This window comes from Epinephelus fuscoguttatus, linkage group LG17, assembly GCF_011397635.1.
Source record: "Epinephelus fuscoguttatus linkage group LG17, E.fuscoguttatus.final_Chr_v1".
Classification (NCBI taxonomy): Eukaryota; Metazoa; Chordata; class Actinopteri; order Perciformes; family Serranidae; genus Epinephelus; species Epinephelus fuscoguttatus.
Window position 1 is genome coordinate 36,551,814 of NC_064768.1, and position 18,121 is coordinate 36,569,934.

Below are 18,121 nucleotides of genomic sequence, written 5' to 3' on the forward strand. Positions count from 1 at the left end.
CATCTTAAACCCCTTTCCTACCAAAATTGAGCACTACTTGGGCAGAGATGGATGGTAGTTTTTGATGGTGCATCACTGCCTTTCAAGTGACTAAAACTATTGCATTCACCTGGGTATTGTGTTTCCATCAGTGCCGATTGGAGCCAATAAATACCCAAGACTACTGCAGAGTCATTTAAACCAGGTGTGAACGCTGATTCTAACCTTTCCCATTACATTAAAAGCCGGGTGTTAACTGGTGTTAGCAGGTTTGTTTCTGCAGAGATAAAGAGGCTTTACTATTTGAATAATGTGCCCTTTACATAGCACAAAAAATACTGAGTCATTTTGACTTAGACCAGGTTTCTGTTGTTTAATGGTGCAATGGCTTGTGATCTGATCCCTCTAAGTAAAAATGTGGCAACAATGCGCCTGACCTCAGGGGTCAGGGTCAAAAATAGGGCCTCTGTTTATGTGGAGCTTCGTCACATTCCTCCTGTGCAGCGACAGAAACTATTAATGTAACAGCTCACTGGCTGTACTGGACAGTCTGTTCTCTGTTTCTGAGATGTCCATTCCTTTCATCTGTCATTACCAGGGAAAAAAACACCTACTACTTAAAATTAACTCTTTGAAAATCCAGTATCATCTCTCCTGTCTTGATCTAAATCACAAATTGGCCCTCTTATGATCTGCATGAGAAAAGCAGGCCTCAGGATGATGTGGAGATGGACTGCTCCAGCCGGGCCTCTGGGCCTGATGAAAGCGCCGCCACCTTTGATGTTACGACAAGGACTGATGAGTGCTTCACACCGTGTCTTCTCTTGATCTCGTGCATTTGCTGTGTGCGTGTATGTGGCCGTGTATTTTTAGAAACCAATCATAACCTCATGCATAAAGTATAAACTCACATACACATAAACAAGTCGTTATGCTTAGGTTATATGGGCGACACAGTCACTTACAGGACACTTTTTGTTATGCATTTGTGTATAATATATAGAAATGGTGCATGGGGATGATCACCAGTACAAACAGATACCCTTTTTATAATTTAGTTTTTGAGTAAGCCGAGAGATTTTGGCTCAACACTCAGCTCTTGTGTCTTTGTCTGTCCACAGCACCCGCCAGTGTCATCTGCTGCTCGATATCTTCAACCCAACGGAGCATGAGCTCACCGTCAGCGCCAAGAACAACCAGGACCTGGTTCTCCATGCCAGCGAGTGCCAGAGGTGAGTGGAAGGTTTCTCTGTCTACATACAAATAGATGCAGTCTTACCATGACCCATGTGTCGACGTCTCAAAGCAAAGTGTCTTCCAGCTCTTAAGTTTATTTTCTCCCAGCGTTTCTAATGATAACAAAAATGAAGACTTTCAAGCAAGATACTTTACTGCAAGATACCACTCAATGCAAACTGTAAGTTTCTGTATTGACATCCTACCTTCCACGCACCCAACATGCGAAACAGGGCAAATATTGTTCAGACTTTACCTCAAAAATGTCTTCTTTGTCTTTGTCTATTTTGCTTGTTTATGGGAATTCATGCATATTGCCGAAAGGATCAGGAAAGTTGCAGATCAGAAGTATTTATGATAGCTTGGGACTTTATTTAGGGAATAAAGGCTAGCTGTTCAAATCGTAGCCACACCATAGTACCACAGCAAATCCACTGAAAGACAAATCTCTCCATGGATATTGTACAGAATACTAACTATGGCAGCCCCCTGGAAGATGGAGGTAGGAATCATCAGACGCACAAAACTCAAGTTGTTCTTTTTAATTTATCAGCATTGTGCAGTGTACTTCTGGATATGTTCTGGTCCCCAGATTTAGCTGCTCAGTAATGGCTCCTTGCTTTCATGCTGCTCTTCGTTGAAGGCAACTGTGTATACTGAGGCAACTGCCAGGTGTAAGAGAGGCATTGACCGGTCAGGCTCCGTAATAGTTTTATCTTCTGCTGTCTGCTTAGAAATGGTGAATTTACACCTCATAGCAACTTAATATGACACAGTCTCTGGCTTTTGTTTGATACTTAGTGTCAGCAAAAATGATGTTGCACATTTCTGATCTATCATTGGCGCAATTAGCTTGTCTACTACATTACATAAATGTCAGTGTCACACTAGACGTCCCGCTGAACCCGTTAAAATGTCTATACAGGAAAACAGGAAACTGTCTATAAGGAAAAAGAGGAAAATAGTTGAGTATTTGTAATGAAGACCAAAATGTAATTTGACTGACATAAATCTGAGTCAGGCACAGCCCTAATACTAACTAAAACCCCGTTTCCACCAAGCACTTTCAGTATGGTACCTTTGGAACCAACAGTAATCCTTCAGAAATGGTACCTAGACCCTAGTGTTTCCACTGCAAACAGTCCTCTTAAATGTGGGCAGGGTTGTTGTCACTCACTGCTCCATCCAGTACTCGCTGTATTTCCTCATCAGCGGTAACACAGATGGAAGTCTGCACCCGGTTTATCGTCCACAGAACGAGGCTGCACGCCCACATTTTCAGAGCAAAATAGAACAGGCTGCAGTGAGAGTCTCTCTCCATGGGATATTTAAAAAAGCAGCTTTGTGCATTTAGTCCTTCTCAGGCAAGCTCAGGGGTTTAGTGTTGCTGGAGCCCACAGGAAGTGAGGATTAGAATTTATGACCTTCACATACCTGTCGAAATTAATATATATAAAAGGTTGAAGATCCACTCATTACTAAAAGTGTGTGTCTTATAAAAACTAAAGTGATGGTCAAAGTTGTCACAGTGAAATTTAAGGCGTGCTGATGGATTCACGTCATCAACTCATGCATTGAGTAACATTACAAGCTAACGTTCCACCTTAAAAGTCACCGGCAGTCGGCCCAGTGAATGAAGTTATTTTTTCTCAGACTCCAGCTGCTGTGAGAGGCAGCAAAACATCCTTTCATTTTATAGTTACAGTTTACTAATAAAACTCTCCACAGTATGAACAGTGGTTACATGAGCCTCAAAACCAGACACAACTCAGCGCTGAGCAGAGTGACCGTCCTCTACTGACCAATCAGACTGCAGTGTTCACAGCTCCACCTTTTAGTACCAGATCTGTGTGCTAGGTACCCCAACAGAGGGGGGACCAAACATGGGGACGGTACAGAACGGTTCCGTTGGTACCATCCACAACTTTTCACAATGGAAACTGGAAAAAAGTGAATTGAACTGAACCGAACTGCTCAGTGGAAACGGGGCTAAACTGATGCTTAACATTTTGAATTTTAAGTTAGGCCTTCTCTAGGCCAATATGCAGCTTTATCATGTATGGAAATCTAAATATCACACAAGACTTTGTATCAACAGATGTTAAATATTTAATGAGGATCGGAGGCAAAAAAATCATGATCTTAACATCTCTTGAGTTGTAGCATCTCCACTTATAACTCTTGCTTCATAACAAATTCATCCCAGCACTGAAATTGCAGATTTTTAAGCATCATATTTATTATTAAAGTGAATGCAAACTTTGTTTATATCAGACTGTGTGAGTGTGACAGTATGCACGCTATAAAAGAGACTGATATGTTATTTTAAATCTGGAAAGTTGACAATTAGACCGCTATAGCCCCCAACGTCTTTCATGAAAGATTTCTCTTACTGTGGATTTAGTTTAAGTTTCTCTGAAAGTCTAATTGCTTCCTCACAGAGTCTTCGTCTTTGCCACGAATAAAAAAATCTGGGGAAACCTAAATTTGTAAAGGGCAAAGAACAAGATCTGACACACACACATCATCGCTCTCCAACCGTCTGTGTAGATCACCTCAGCCTCTCTCTCTCTCTCTCTCTCTCTGCTTGTCGTTTCACGGGAAAGTGGCAAATTATGATTCCTGTCAACGCTCTCTCTCCAGTGCATCCTTCGCCACAAGTGGAGGTACACTGCTGGTGACTCATAGGCCTTTCTCCACAGGGGTGGAATGTTATTATTTGAGGGGAATTAGGGGGTGGAAAGGGATCTTTTCAGACAGAGCCAAACAGCTCATCTCCCAGCTCACTCCAAATAATCTTTCCTGTGCAGAAGTGAGCTGTTAGGATAAGCTTAGCGGCATCTTGTTACCACAGAAAAGATCACTTCACAACTCTATCAAAAAAAGTTGCATTCAGCAATACTGTTTTATTTAACCCTGTGTGTTAAGGGATTAGCTGCTGAATTACAGTGTTGGACTCAAACAATAAATATAATGTAAATCATCCTACGATCATTTCGTGGAACCAACTTATAATTTCTCATTTAATTAATATACATAAGTGTGTTTTTTTAATTTGAAGTAATTTCACCTTTCTAGTTTTTATTTTCTGACCTGAGTCCGACACAGTTAATGTAACGCTACTGTAGCACACGGTTTGTCCTTGTTACGCTAGTGTTGTTACCATGGTTACAGCTTGCCTGTTTATACACACCTGGCAGCTTGCAAATTACCATAAAAAGACATTGTCACACATATCATCAGCAGTTATAAATAATGAAATTTGAGTCTTACTGTTGCTCTACGTTAAGTCTTCATCTCCATGAACTCTTTTTGAACTGTAACCACTGTTAACTGAACTATTTACCATTTCTTTTAGTTATCGAGTACTCTATTGATTATTCTGGTGATTATTCAAGAAATCGGATAAGAAATACTGCGTGTTTTCATTAAATTACTTTACCTTTATTTGAGGGCAATAGTAATATATATAGAAAGAAAATATTAGAAGTCTCTGAAATGAGAGACATGAGTAACAAATTTGTTCTTGCTCAGTTGAATATGGTGGAACTCTCTGCACAAAGCTGTCCAAAGTAAGACTCTGCGACTTAAGAGTGCAATTCTTTTTTTTTTTAATTGATATTTATAACATGGCCGTCATAAATATCATACTTTAAGTTCCTGGGTTGTTTAGACTCAAGACTAGATTCACTCAAGGGTTGCCTTACACCTGCTGACTACTTGATTTGTGCATTTAGGCTCCATTTTCTACTGTGTGTGTCTGAGAGTGATTGAGGGGGTGCACGTGTCAGTGAGTGTGTGAATGAGTTGGTAAGGGGTGCTATTTTCTCTAGCAAAACTTGGCTATTACACATGATACATCGCCAGCTAGCGTTAGCCACCGCATTGATATCTGTTATTAATCAGCCATTATAAAGCCATAATACACGTATGTTCTTTACAGGCGTTATGGATCTCAGCTAGCGATCACTGATTAAGGTTAAATGCAATTAAACATGACGTTACCGTACTTTGTTGTGTCGGGACTGCTCGTTGAACTCAATGCATACACTTGATGTTTTCTATGTAGATGTAGCATTGAGGATGTGCTATTGTGGTATGCTAACTCTGTTTTGAAATACACACTTTATGTTGTGTGTATATATATACGTCTCATCTTTCACATCACTATATCACCATTTAGACTAATCTGATGTTTGTAAAGTCTATAAACACAATGACTGAACAAACATTACTATTTCTGTGTGCATGTTTTGTAATTAATAACATGGTTATCGTAGATTAGCTGGGCTAACCGTTAGCTGTTAGCCATTAGCGGTGTCTGTAATGACTCATTAACTCAATAAACAGTCCGTGAAAAAAATATTTTTTCCAGCGGATGTCTTAGTTACAACATGATTGAGCTAGCAAAGCAGTTTTGTGTTGCTATGTGTGGTATTTATTCAGTTTTGGGAAATCACGATGTCTAGAAAGCATCAGTGGCTGCAGCTGACAGGGACAGCTAACAGCAGCAAAGCTAGCAAAGCTAACATCAGGATGTCATCTGTTAAAAGCCTCCCGTTGTCGGATACGACATGAAACTACTCCAGTTAGCTCAATCATGTTGTAACTAAGACATCCGCTGGAAAAAATATTTTTTCACGGACCGATTATTGAGTAACTGAGTTATAATAGACACCGCTAACGGCTAACAGCTAACGGTTAGCCCAGCTAATCTACGATAACCATGTTATTAATTACAAAACGTGCACACAGAAATAGTAATGTTTGTTCAATCATTGTGTTTATAGACTACCTCTTGAAGCTCATGGAGAGAATGCCAAGAGTGTGCAAAGCAGTAATCAGAGCAAAGGGTGGCTATTTTGAAGAAACTAGAATATAAAACATGTTTTCAGTTATTTCACCTTTTTTTGTTAAGTACATAACTCCACATGTGTTCATTCATAGTTTTGATGCCTTCAGTGAGAATCTACAATGTAAATAGTCATGAAAATAAAGAAAACACATTGAATGAGAAGGTGTGTCCAAACTTTTGGCCTGTACTGTATATATATATGTACACACAGCTAAACTCTGCTGGTTTTCTACCCAGAAGTATTTGTAAACGACAAGGCGATTCCCTCTATAGTTAGTTGCACTAGATTTAATGAAGTCTCGAGGAAAATAATTTGCCTCGATAACAAACCTCACCATTGAACAGGAAGTAGCCCAACACAGGCAGTAGGCTGGTTTTAACTTTTATCCAAGCTTCGGGTTCCGTCAGGCTCAGGTCGGGCCACTTCACATCTTATGAGTTCTTCTGACTTCAAGTGTCGTTGACTTGAAATGATGAGGTGAATGAATGTCACACAGTGTCACATTACCTTGCCCGACATCACTGCTTGTGTTTCTGTAATAAAATATCCGGGTCTTTTAAACTGCTGTAAACACTTTACAGGTCAGGTGTTTATTTACTACAAGTGGTTTCATACCCACAGTGGAGGAGTCACTGCTTAATGATGACAGTGAGCCACATGTCTCTTTTTGCGCTGTTCTCTTTTGACTCTGATGCGTCATTATATTTTTTGATGTTTGTTGTGTTGTTGTTTCATTGAAAAAGCAAAACAAATCGCACCTCAGTAAAAGTGAATCTCTGCCAAAGAAAAAGACAGTTGTGCTCCCAGTTTTAACATTTTCAAGAGTCTCTCAGAAGAGATTTTGATCTCAAGGTCCCATGCTGTTTATCCATTTACCGCCCACTGTTCTGCCTGTGGAACACTTGCACTATGTAGAACTTTGTCAGACTGTAAGCACTATCAAAGTTTCATGAATTTAAACATGAAATATAAGTAGTAATAGACTAGACTCATTTCGGAAAGTGAGGTGGTCATAAAGATCATTCAGGAACACTGGTGGAAAGTAACTTTGTACATTTACTCAAGTACAGTTTAGAAGTTTTACATGTACTTTCACTGAGTATTTTCATTTTATGCAACTCTGCTTCTTCTCCACTACATTTATTTGACAGATTATAGTCAGTAGTTGTTTTTCAGGCTAAGACTTCATAAAAATCAAATAAGAAGCTTATGAAATACAGAAAAATATTGTTCAAGGTTAAACCAGCCTTTTTTTTTTTGGCTGGTACCTCTTTCAGAAAAGCAAGGTATGTTCAGGGCTCCTTGTTACATTTCAAAAATCTTTGAGTTGTTAGCAGTTAGAGAGAGATATAGTACTTGAGGCACAAAGTGATACAATGATGCATTGATTTCCCAAAGTTTAGGCAAAAGCCTGAAAACTTAGTACAGATTTGTGTTGCAGAACTTTGTTATTTATTCTTTCCTCTCCCATTAATCATCTTATGACTCTTCAGTTTTATCTTGTGTCCATGTAGAGGAGCCTGACCTCTACTGTGGGTTGGGAACCACTGGACTAAACTACCAAACTGTATATAAAGTAGTCAAAATTAGCTGCACCTAGGAGCAAGTACTTTCACTTTTGAGTACATTTTGCTGATAGTACTTTTATTTAAAGGGACAGTGCACGCTGAAATCAAACTTACATATTTTTCCTCTCACCTGTAGCGCTGTTTATCAGTCTAGATTGTTTTGGTGTGACTTGCAGAGTGTTGGAGATTTTGGCTGTAAAGATGTCTGTCTTCTCTCCAGTATAATTGCACTAGATGGCACTTGGCTTGTGGTGCTCAAAGTGTCCAAAAAATACATTTGAAAAACTCTACAGCAATGTCTCTTTCCAGGAATCATGGCCCAGTTACTCAAGATAATCCACAGACTTTGTTGTGAGCAGTTTCATGGAGGGACTATTTTCTTTCTATGGAACTACATCTGTGCCAACCGTGCATCTACTCATAGAAGAGAGGCAGTTGCTCGTGACAGCGTAAGACAGTAGTTCCCAACTGGTCCAGCCATGAGGTCCACATTTCTCCTTAGTCATTAGTTCAAGATCCACACAATTCAGCGCCATACTTGCGTTTGGCCACGTCGTTGAGCTAGTTTGCTGTCTCTGTTAAGTAGCTGACTCACTCCACAGCAGAAAATGGCACTTCAAAATAAAAGCTATGCACCAAAAATTCACTGTACTTTGGAATAAAGTTTGCTTCTACAAACTCAATACGTTTGCGAGTGACTTGCTGTCTATCCAGAAAGGGCCCGCAACCCATTTTTGGACGCAGCCCACCATCTGGGAACCACTGGCGTAAGGTGAAAACATAAATGGTGTCCTCCTCGGCTGGGTTGTAACGTTAGCTAGCTTAGTGGAGCCAGGTGAGCTAGCAGAAGATTTGTGCTCCCCTTTTTTTTTTTTTTCAAACAAGGTTGAAGAAGTCAGTGAAGAAGTACAGAATAAACAAACACAGAACCAGAAAGGACAAAAAGACAACCCCACCCCAAGAAATAAAAATAAATAAATAAAAAATAATTTTAAAAAAGGGTATATATTAAAAAAGTTAAAAGAAGATAAAATGAAAATAATGATAATAAAATAAAAATTTAAAAAAGGGAAAATGTAGCGGTGGAAATGAATTTCCTCCGTGGGGTGTCTGCACTCAGCCTTAGAGATAGGGTAAGGAGCTCGAACATCTGGAGGGAGCTCGGAGTAGAGCCGCTGCTCCTTCGTGTTGAAAGGGGTCAGTTGAGGTGGTTCGAGCGTCTGATTAGGATGCTTCCTGGGCGCCTCCCGCTGGAGGTGTCCCAGGCACATCCCACTGGTAGGAGGCCCCGGGGCAGACCCAGCGACCCGGCCCCAGATAAGCGGATAGATGGATGGATGGAAAATGACGACAAATTAATTAACTTGTATGACATAAGTAGGGGAGTAAAGCATGTTTCATTACAATTTTTCAGCTTCCATATTTGCCACAAAAGTTAAAAATGGTTGCCAGGTGGCACAGAAGCATGAAGCAGTTGATCCTTTAATAAAACAACACTTTTTCTCCAATTGTAAATGATACACGATCCAATGTCCATGTGTTGGAGGTGAAGAGTCCCTCCATTTACACAGGATGAGCCTTCTCAAGTAAATCAAGTAAAAGAAAAATAGATCAGTCATCTTTGCTATTTCCTGTCAGTCTCTTTGTTAGGTTTAAGTCAGGCTGTCTGTCACCGTCACATAATTATCCAAATTGCAGAGATCTACTTTACCCATCTGTCATTGATATCATTGTAAAGTCAATGTTATACATAGGAACCTAAGCAGAGGTCAGACTACATAATGTACCAGTTGTATAATTGATATAAAACCCTGTCTGTCTGGAAACTGATACAGTATGACACAGTGTGCCTCTGAGGTAAAAAACGTCAAGTCTGGTAACAGCTGCAGATGTATATATAGACCTACATATCTTTTTCCCCCTTTGAATGACATTCCCCATAGACACGGCCGTTGGCTTCGACTCCACCAATCAGAGCTTCCCTCCTTTTGGGATTTGTCTCGAGGCCTTACAGATGTATTGATTATTCATCAGATTACATATTGATTCATTTCACAGCAAACTGTATTTCTGTCGATACCCTTGTGAGGCTGAGACGAGTTGATGCAGCCGCAATCATCACCGGCTCCGTTTTTGGCAACACGCTGATCATTTCCTTTGACACACACCCAGCACACGCACAGATTATTCAGAGTGGGGTGGGATTTTGCATACAGAGAGAATCGGGGCCACGGACTCGTAGATCTCCGTCTGCTGAACCATATTGTGCTTGTCTCTTCAACTCATCCTCTCTTGACATCAGATGGCCCTGTCATTTCATATTTCTCTCCTGTTCTATGATGAATGAGGTGTCAGGCGCAAGATGTTTTCTGGATTCTTCATCCAGGCCTGGTGAAGCCAAGACTTCAATCCGACAGTCGCAAAAATGACCCTGTCAATCATCCATGCTTTCCTCCTGCAACAAATGATTTTTAATTGTTTCCACTGAGCTTTTTCATGGTCACACAAATAGAAACAGAAACGCCTTCATGCATGGCGAGACGTATCGCGCTTTGAACAGTGCATTTAATAGTTTCCAGACTTGAGTCTAGGGAACATCATAGGAAAACAGGAAAGAATGTCATATAAAGGGAACACGAAGACAGCAGCAGGAAACTGTTTCCATCATCTGGTACAGCCACATTTAAGTAGTTTTAGATTGCGACAGGTGGTACCTTCCATTTATTGAATGACACTACTGGAAGACAGAGATCTTACTGGTTGTGTTTGTAAGTGGAGTGTGTGGAGTGTGTGTGCTCTCCCTGTGAAGGCGACATGTGGAGAGGTGAGCTACAGAGTGCTGCTTTCATCTTTTCATATCATTCACAGACATGTCTTTTACAAGGTCTTTATCCCCTTGATGGTGTTCTTTAATGGTGGATGAAAAAACGTGAAGTACCTCAGAAAGTGAATGGTCACTTTGATGTTTTGGAGCCCAACAAGGCTCTCAAAGACCAGCGCGACACCACACAGTGATGCTCAAACTTGGATTTTTCCATATTTGCTTTGAAATGGAGCAGAAGAGAAGGACGTGTGGAGGATGTGCACCTGTCTTTTCTTTTGTGGTTAGGTCTTCCAGATTTTCTTGGTGTAGCCTTTTTGGTTCAACAGTATCCAAAGTGGAAGATTAAACAGGCTCACATTGAGAGAGGTTTGCTTTTGTGAAATATAATGATACCAAATTGGAGCAGTTTCCCTGTTTAATTATTGGACATGTTAAGAGTCAGTGTTTGGATAATCATTAAAAATCAAGCATACAGTGTTTTTAAACTACTGTTATGGCCCATTTTGCCACAAAAGTTATTGAATTTTGTTGGGTGTAATAAAATTAATTGCTATGGTAATCTTATGGGTCCTTGAGAAGTCATGGAAAAGTTTTGAAATGTTGTCTTTAAATTGTGGGAATGCTGAGGTTAGGTATTTGGGCAAGAAATTTTACAAATATGAGATGTTATAACTAGACTTGCACCGATTAATCGGCAGTGCTCGGAATCGGGCCGGTTTTCACGTGATCTGCTGTGACCTGTGACCGGCCGGTCAGTCTAAAATATGCCGATTTAAAACGCCGGTCAAATTTCCGCCGCGCCGCATGATTGACATCATGTAACATCAGCAGCACACACACACACACACACACACAAGTGCGACTCAGGCTTGGACGATGTGAGGAAGTGAAACATGTGCGGCTTCTCACCTTAATCATTGATGCACACACATCAAGACAGAGAAGGAGAAAGGTGTTAATTGTCAGTGTTAAACTGAGCTGCGGAGCTCTCACTGCTGCACTGTGCCGCTTGAAACTGACGAGGCGCGTGTCCACGTGCCGAAGATGAGCGTGTCTGCGCGCTTACTGGCAGGCGCGCCCTGAAGACCTGTGTGAATTCTCCACAGGCGATATTTTTTTACTTTATTGTCTATTCAAGAAATTATCCACACATGCTCTACACCAAGAATTATTATTTTATTTATCTATGTTTTTATTTATGTATGACTTTTTAACTTATTTTAATACTGTACCTGAAGTTATATTTGAGCAAAAAGGAAAATGTTTCTTAACCTGTGTCACTGTTGTTGTTTGTTTGTTTGAGATGATTATTGAAAAGCTGGTTGTATCTTGGTTAAAGTGTTCTTAAAAAAGGAAAGAGAAGATATTGCAATATCTTGTCTGCTGTAAAGTGGTTTGAAAAAAATGAAATCAGAATCGGCCATCGAAAAACTGCAAATCGGAAATCGGTATCGCCCCAAAAAAATGCAATCGGTGCAAGTCTAGTTATAACAGCAAAATAACTCTGGAGCAACGAACGCACAGGTACGATCATCCCTTACCCACCAGCCTTGATCGTGGGACGGTCAAAAGACATTGTTCTGAGAATCTAAAAGGTCGAGAGTTGGCGAAAAAAAATCTAAAGTAAAAGGGCAACATTTATATTTTATATTCTTTTGTCATACTGTTAGTTCTTCCTCTACAATATATCTATGTAGAGAATTTACATCCATGCAGCCAATGAAATTTTGCATAAAGCAGTGATGTCACAGTTGCAGGCGTTCACAGTCGTCGTGTTTCCACCAAACACTTTCAGTATAGTACCCTTAGAGCCATACATACACGTACAAACATGTACTTAAACAGTAGATGTCTTTTGCGTTCCCATCGTGGACAGTACTCTTAAATGTAGGTGGGGTTGTTACCGGATAGTAACAGCAGCATCAGTGCTCCACCCAGCTTGCTGTGTTTCCTCTTCATGGATGATGCAGAGGAATTCCTGCACCTCATTCATGGAACAGGGTTGCATGACATTTTCTGCGCAAAAAAAGAACAGGCTGGAGTGTTTAGAGCAGAGCAGAATTGCCTGAGTGCATAGGAGCAACACTTTTCTCCAAGTGAAGAAATATCTACAGTTTGTATAACCCTGTTGGAGTAAGTGCTCAAAGATACAGTCACCACTGAGGTGTATGTCATACAAGAGAGCCAGCAAAAACAAATGGAATGGTCAGAGTTAATATATTAACATTTAAGGTGTGTTGATTGCGGCACGGTGGTGTAGTGGTTAGTACAGTATCAGCATGGGTTTCCTCCAGGTGCTCCAGCTTCCTCCCACAGTCCAAAGACATGCAGGTTAATTGGTGACTCTAAATTGTCCGTAGGTGTGAATGTGTGTGTGAATGGTTGCCTGTCTCTATGTGTCAGCCCTGTGATAGTCTGGCGACCTGTCCAGGGTGAACCCCGCCTCTCACCCAATGTCAGCTGGGACAGGCTTCAGCCCCCCACGCCACACTCACGAGGATAAGCGGTTACAAAAATGGATTGATGGATGACTGATTCTTGATGTCAACTCATGCATCAAGCAACACGGGAGAAAACATTCCTCTTTGAAAGTTGCCAGTAGCTGCCAGCAGTAGCCTTTGAGGAGCATGGTGAACAAATTAGATTTTCAAAGTCTTTAGCTGCTAATTGTTAACTAGTAAGATGAAAAGGCAGCGAAACATCCTCTCATTATAAAGTTATAGTTGACTAATGTATGTAAACTTGCCACTGCAGGAACAGTGGCTACAGTCCGCTGTAGTCTGAGCAAGAGTATTGATGTTCTTTTGGCCTATGAATAGACTGCGGTGTCTCTAGTTCCCCCTTTTAGTATCGGATCAATGTGCTCAGTATCCCAACAGAGGGGTGACGAAAAAACAGGAGGGAATGGAGCAGATCTAACAGTACCATCCACAACTTTAACAATGGAAAATAAATATTGTGTAACGGACTGAACTGAACCAGACTGTTTGGACGAAACGAGGCGACAAACAGCCACACACAACACAAGAGCCACAAACTCTGATCAACAACCAAATCTCCCTCTTATCCAACTTCCAACCATGAACACACATCTTGTCCTGCACCTCAGCTTGTTAAATTAGCCACCAAATAAACATTCAGTGGGGAAAAGTGCACCGCAGCTGACATGAGTGTGCAGGCTGGGTAGCTAATTAGCTGCTGAGCCGCAGCACATTAAACAGCATGTAAACGTACCTGCAAATGTCCCTTGAGTCTGGTTGGATGCTGGTGTGGTCCACGAACAACGCGCTGTCGGCCAGTGTGACATGCAACTACAGAGCAAGTTTGTTTACTTTGTTTGTTGTCGTCCTGCTGATGCTCAGCCTGCCAGCTGCTGTCAATCAACACGCCCCTCCTGCCAGCTGAGATAAAAAGGAGTGTTTCTGATATTACCCTAAAGTTTTGTCCCTCTTTTCAATAATGAAACACAAACATACAGTTACAGTTTATGTTGTTGCGGTACTCTCCTGTCTTAGGCTCAGCTCCCCCTGTGCCGACTGAGTAGCACTTAGGTTCTGTTTGAGCTGCTACTTTTGCGCTAACATGAGCCTGTGAATAGCTAGCTTAACTCTCATTGGTGTATAATCACCTGAAAAGAAGTATAGTTGTGTTTTTGTTACCTTAAAATGAGCTGTTTATTTCTACATACAGAGCGGGTCCTCTTCCACAAAGTCGGCCATGTTGTTTGTACAGTAGCCCAGAATGGACAAATCAGACATTAGCTCTAGATCATTTTTCCATCGGTCATCTCAGTTCTCCTCCACACAGGTATTTGGTAAAAATAAATAAATAATAAAATTATGTAACTTTTATTTAACCTCTCTAACTCCGCTAGGACTCCCTCCTCTGTTAAATGGTATCTCCCAGGCGCACTACGTCATCAAACCATGTGATGTTTGGTATTGCCGGATTCAGTAAGCTCTCGACTTTTCAAAAATAACATTGTTTTTCTTCCAAAGTCCAAAATCGCGATGAGTGGTGACAAGTCACGTCATGCCGTTTTTCGTCGGGAAAAGTTAAAGGATTACTCGCGATCTTATGCGGAGCCGTCAGTGGACACGTAGCTGTTTTATAAAAGGTAAGAGTCTCACTCCTACCACTATTTTTGGCTGAGATATACCGTCTAGAAAGTGGGATCATAACTTTCACGTTTCATATGGCTTTATTTGGTGATATTTTATGATGTTTCTATGTCATAAACAACATCAGCTATCATAATCACACATGATTTTAATAAGGTACAATGTTTGAAGCTGTCTGAGTGTTGTTTGATGACTGACAGTACTGTTTTGAAGCCGAGTGAGCGCTCTTGTCATGTGGAGCTCCGCATGGATCTTTTCATGGAAAAAACACTGTAGAATGGTCATACTTTGAGCAATCCTCCTCAAATTTGAAACAAATGTTCATTGATAGTGTGCCTACAGCCCCACAGTGTCATTTACCTGCTCAGATGAAGCCACAGACAGTTATTCATCCTGAAAAACATTTTTTATTTTATTTTAGGCAAAATCTTACTCTGTCTTTGTATTACCTAGAGTGTTTCTGACACTTTCACAAGAAACTTCAGGCATGCATGCATGTAGTCAGAGCAGTTCAGAAGCTACAGTCATTTTAATTTGGGTATGTCATTTTAGGCGTTTTTGCTACAAAATGGGGGTGGAGTGCAAGAGGTTAACCAGGAAGTCCCATTGAGATTGAAAACCTCTTTGACCTGGCCAAGGTAGCAGCCAATCAAAATACATTTAAAATGCAACAAATACAACATATAATACAGAAAGCCACAATAAAACAACAAGTATTCAAACACAGTGGCCTCTCAAGAAAAACAAGCACATGTCTCTGTCACTACATTCTTTATGATGCCCTTAAATTCATCAATGGATAGAAGTGTTTCTAATTTTAGACCTTTTTGGATTGTTCCATGTCCATGGTGCAGAGTAGGAGAACGCAGTTTTCCCCAGATCTGTCAAAACCCAGGTACATTAAAAGCAACCACCTGGAGGAGTGGAGCTGACACACAGAAGGGTGCAGAGGTTGGCTGGGAGTTTGCCCAGTATTGCTTTAGAGATAAAAAATATACCAGTGCTGTTTGTCTGTGAGTGGTCAATGACATCCAGCCCACCAGATCATAAAGAATGCAGTGATGAGTAAGTGACTTTGCATTTGTAATAAGATGCTTGGTACACTGAATCAAGGCCACATAAAATGGAGGAGGTTGTATGAGTATACAGTATGTCACTGTAATCAATCACAGACAGAAAAGGGGCCTTCTTAGCACTGAAAGTAAAACAAGACTTCTAAAATAAAAGCCACTCTTCACTTTAAGCTTCCTAATTAGAGCAGCAATACGTACATTAAATGAATATACCCAGGCACTTGCATGAGGACACTCTTTCAATGGATTTACCGTCAGAAGTGAAGATGCTAAAATCATCCAACAACTGTGAGCGAGCTTTTGAGAAGACCCTGAACTTTGTTTTCTGAGCATTTAAAATTTCAAACTCAGCAGGGCGGTATTGTAAATATTGTGATAATTAATCCAGCACTGGATTAATTATTATTAACAGTGATTAAGAGATAGTGGTTAATCCTCCTGAATCACATCGCATCACAATCTTATAAAGCACAAGAAAGAGCAGAAGTCCTTGGTTACATATTTCTGATGAAATTCTTATGAAATTGTGATGGTGATACTGTAAAAATGAACATTCATTCATCAGTATGCTTCGCCATGCACATTAAGTCTGCAAGAAATGACTAATTCACCCTACAATAACTCCTCGGCGGCTGTTTTTTTTTAACCACTATGAGCTGAGAAAAATGATCGGGCTCTAATGGTCACTGCTCTGCATAAACAGCATGTAAATTAGCACCGCTCTCCTCGCTTACTTGCTGTTCTTTCATTTGAGGAATAAAAGGAGCGATCCTGCGACCATCAGACAGCCCTGACCTTTCTGCGACTGACTCTCTGATCTAATGAGCAAATTATGATCAGGCAGAGCGAATGGAAGTGTATGGTATTCATATAAATCGAAAAATAAATGTTGTCCGAGATGTCGGGCTGCAAAGTAATTTCCATTAGACAAGTTCTCAAGCGTTGTTATTACGTGGGTTTGACTGCAAGTCACTCAAGTCCTTCAGTGGGTGATTCTTTTGTGTAGAATGGGTTTGATGCGAGTGTTTGAGCAGTATCTAATTATCCGAATTGAAGAGACCCTGAGGCACTTGTCTCTAGCTGTCAGCTGTATAAATAAAACCAGTGGGAGAACATCCTCGATCACCTCTTTGTGATATGATCCCTCGCACCATCTTCCAGGAGGTTTCTCTGCACCATTCATCGCTCTTATGAGATATGTTCTCTGACTGCTCGAGTCCTTTCGGCTCTTTGTTTCCAAATTGCTTTGCTTTACTTACATTTTTATAAACTGAACTATTCTTGAATGACCAGCAGCTGTAATTTAGCAGTTGCATCAAATCAATAATGAACTTCATGCCTAAAATCTTTTTTCTGTTTGATATCACCAGCACACAAGTATAGTGTAATACCAACCATACTTAATAATAATAATAAACTTTAAAAGTGAGGCACAATTAAATAAAAAAGTTTAAAAGTGCTTTAGAAGGAACCAATAAGATTAAAACATGTCAGCACTACATGTACGATAAATAAAATGAAGTTACAGATAATTTACAGAAAATAAATACAGTAAAACCAGGGGAAAAAAAACAGATTAAATATGGCTTCTGTTTCTGTTATCAGTGTTAATGTTACTTTGGATTAACCCAGCCTACAGTGGCAGAAGTGTTTCTTCAGTAGCAAGTACTGCAGTTTTTGTACCCAAGTTGCACAGTAATGTCCTGTAATTATACACAGTAACTGGGATATTGCTCTTTGAAAGAGTTGCTGTTGTGAACTGAAATAACATCCATTTTTAAGACCGAATTTTGTATGAATGTTTGTTCACAGTCACTTCCGGGTGAAACCCCCAGTGTTATGTACATGAAATGACATGGTGCTGAGCAATCCCAGTCTAAATTGGCTAGTTTTTAGCCACCTAAAAAAAACCATTTCAGTCAGGAACACTTTGTAAAAGAAAACTTTATTTCCATTTGCAGTGTTATATTTGGCGGTATGGCTCTGTTCTGGGGCCCCTGCCTTTCCTTGGGTAGACACAGCAAAAGGAGGAGCTGGGGTGGAGGCAGGTTGCAATGCAGCTTGCAGAGGAAGCAGCAACAGTAGGCAGACCAGAGCAGTTTAAATAGGGCACCCTGAATGAGATTTTCCAGTTGGTTGCATAGAAAGGAATCGTGTGATCTATCAGCTGATTGGGCTGTTTGACATCAGCTGATGTAGCTGGGATGTGAGCTGAGCTTGACATCGTGTCCTGCCTGATCTAACGCTGTGTGAACACTATACTCAGAATACTTTCACCACTTTACTTTGCCATAATCTTAAAGCCAACTTTCTCCTTTGACAACAACGCTAATTTTACTCAACGGAACACAGGAGTAGTTAATCCACCCCCACCTCGGTCAGTTACTGATACTGATGTTTTTAGGTAATTAAAGTCCGTGTTGTTGCAGCTCCCATCCACAGCAGTACATCACTGAGCTTCAGT

At 40.5% G+C, this 18,121-nt stretch overlaps 1 protein-coding gene across 2 annotated transcripts in view; it reads left to right on the forward strand.

Moving 5' to 3' along the window:
- trappc9 (trafficking protein particle complex subunit 9) overlaps window positions 1-18,121 on the forward strand; it is a 315,126-nt gene that overhangs the window by 170,043 nt on the left and 126,962 nt on the right. For both annotated transcript variants that reach the window (XM_049602007.1, XM_049602008.1), the window contains one exon: window positions 1,101-1,211. In XM_049602007.1, the coding sequence (XP_049457964.1) occupies window positions 1,101-1,211 (111 nt within the window). The remainder of the gene's footprint in view (window positions 1-1,100; window positions 1,212-18,121) is intronic.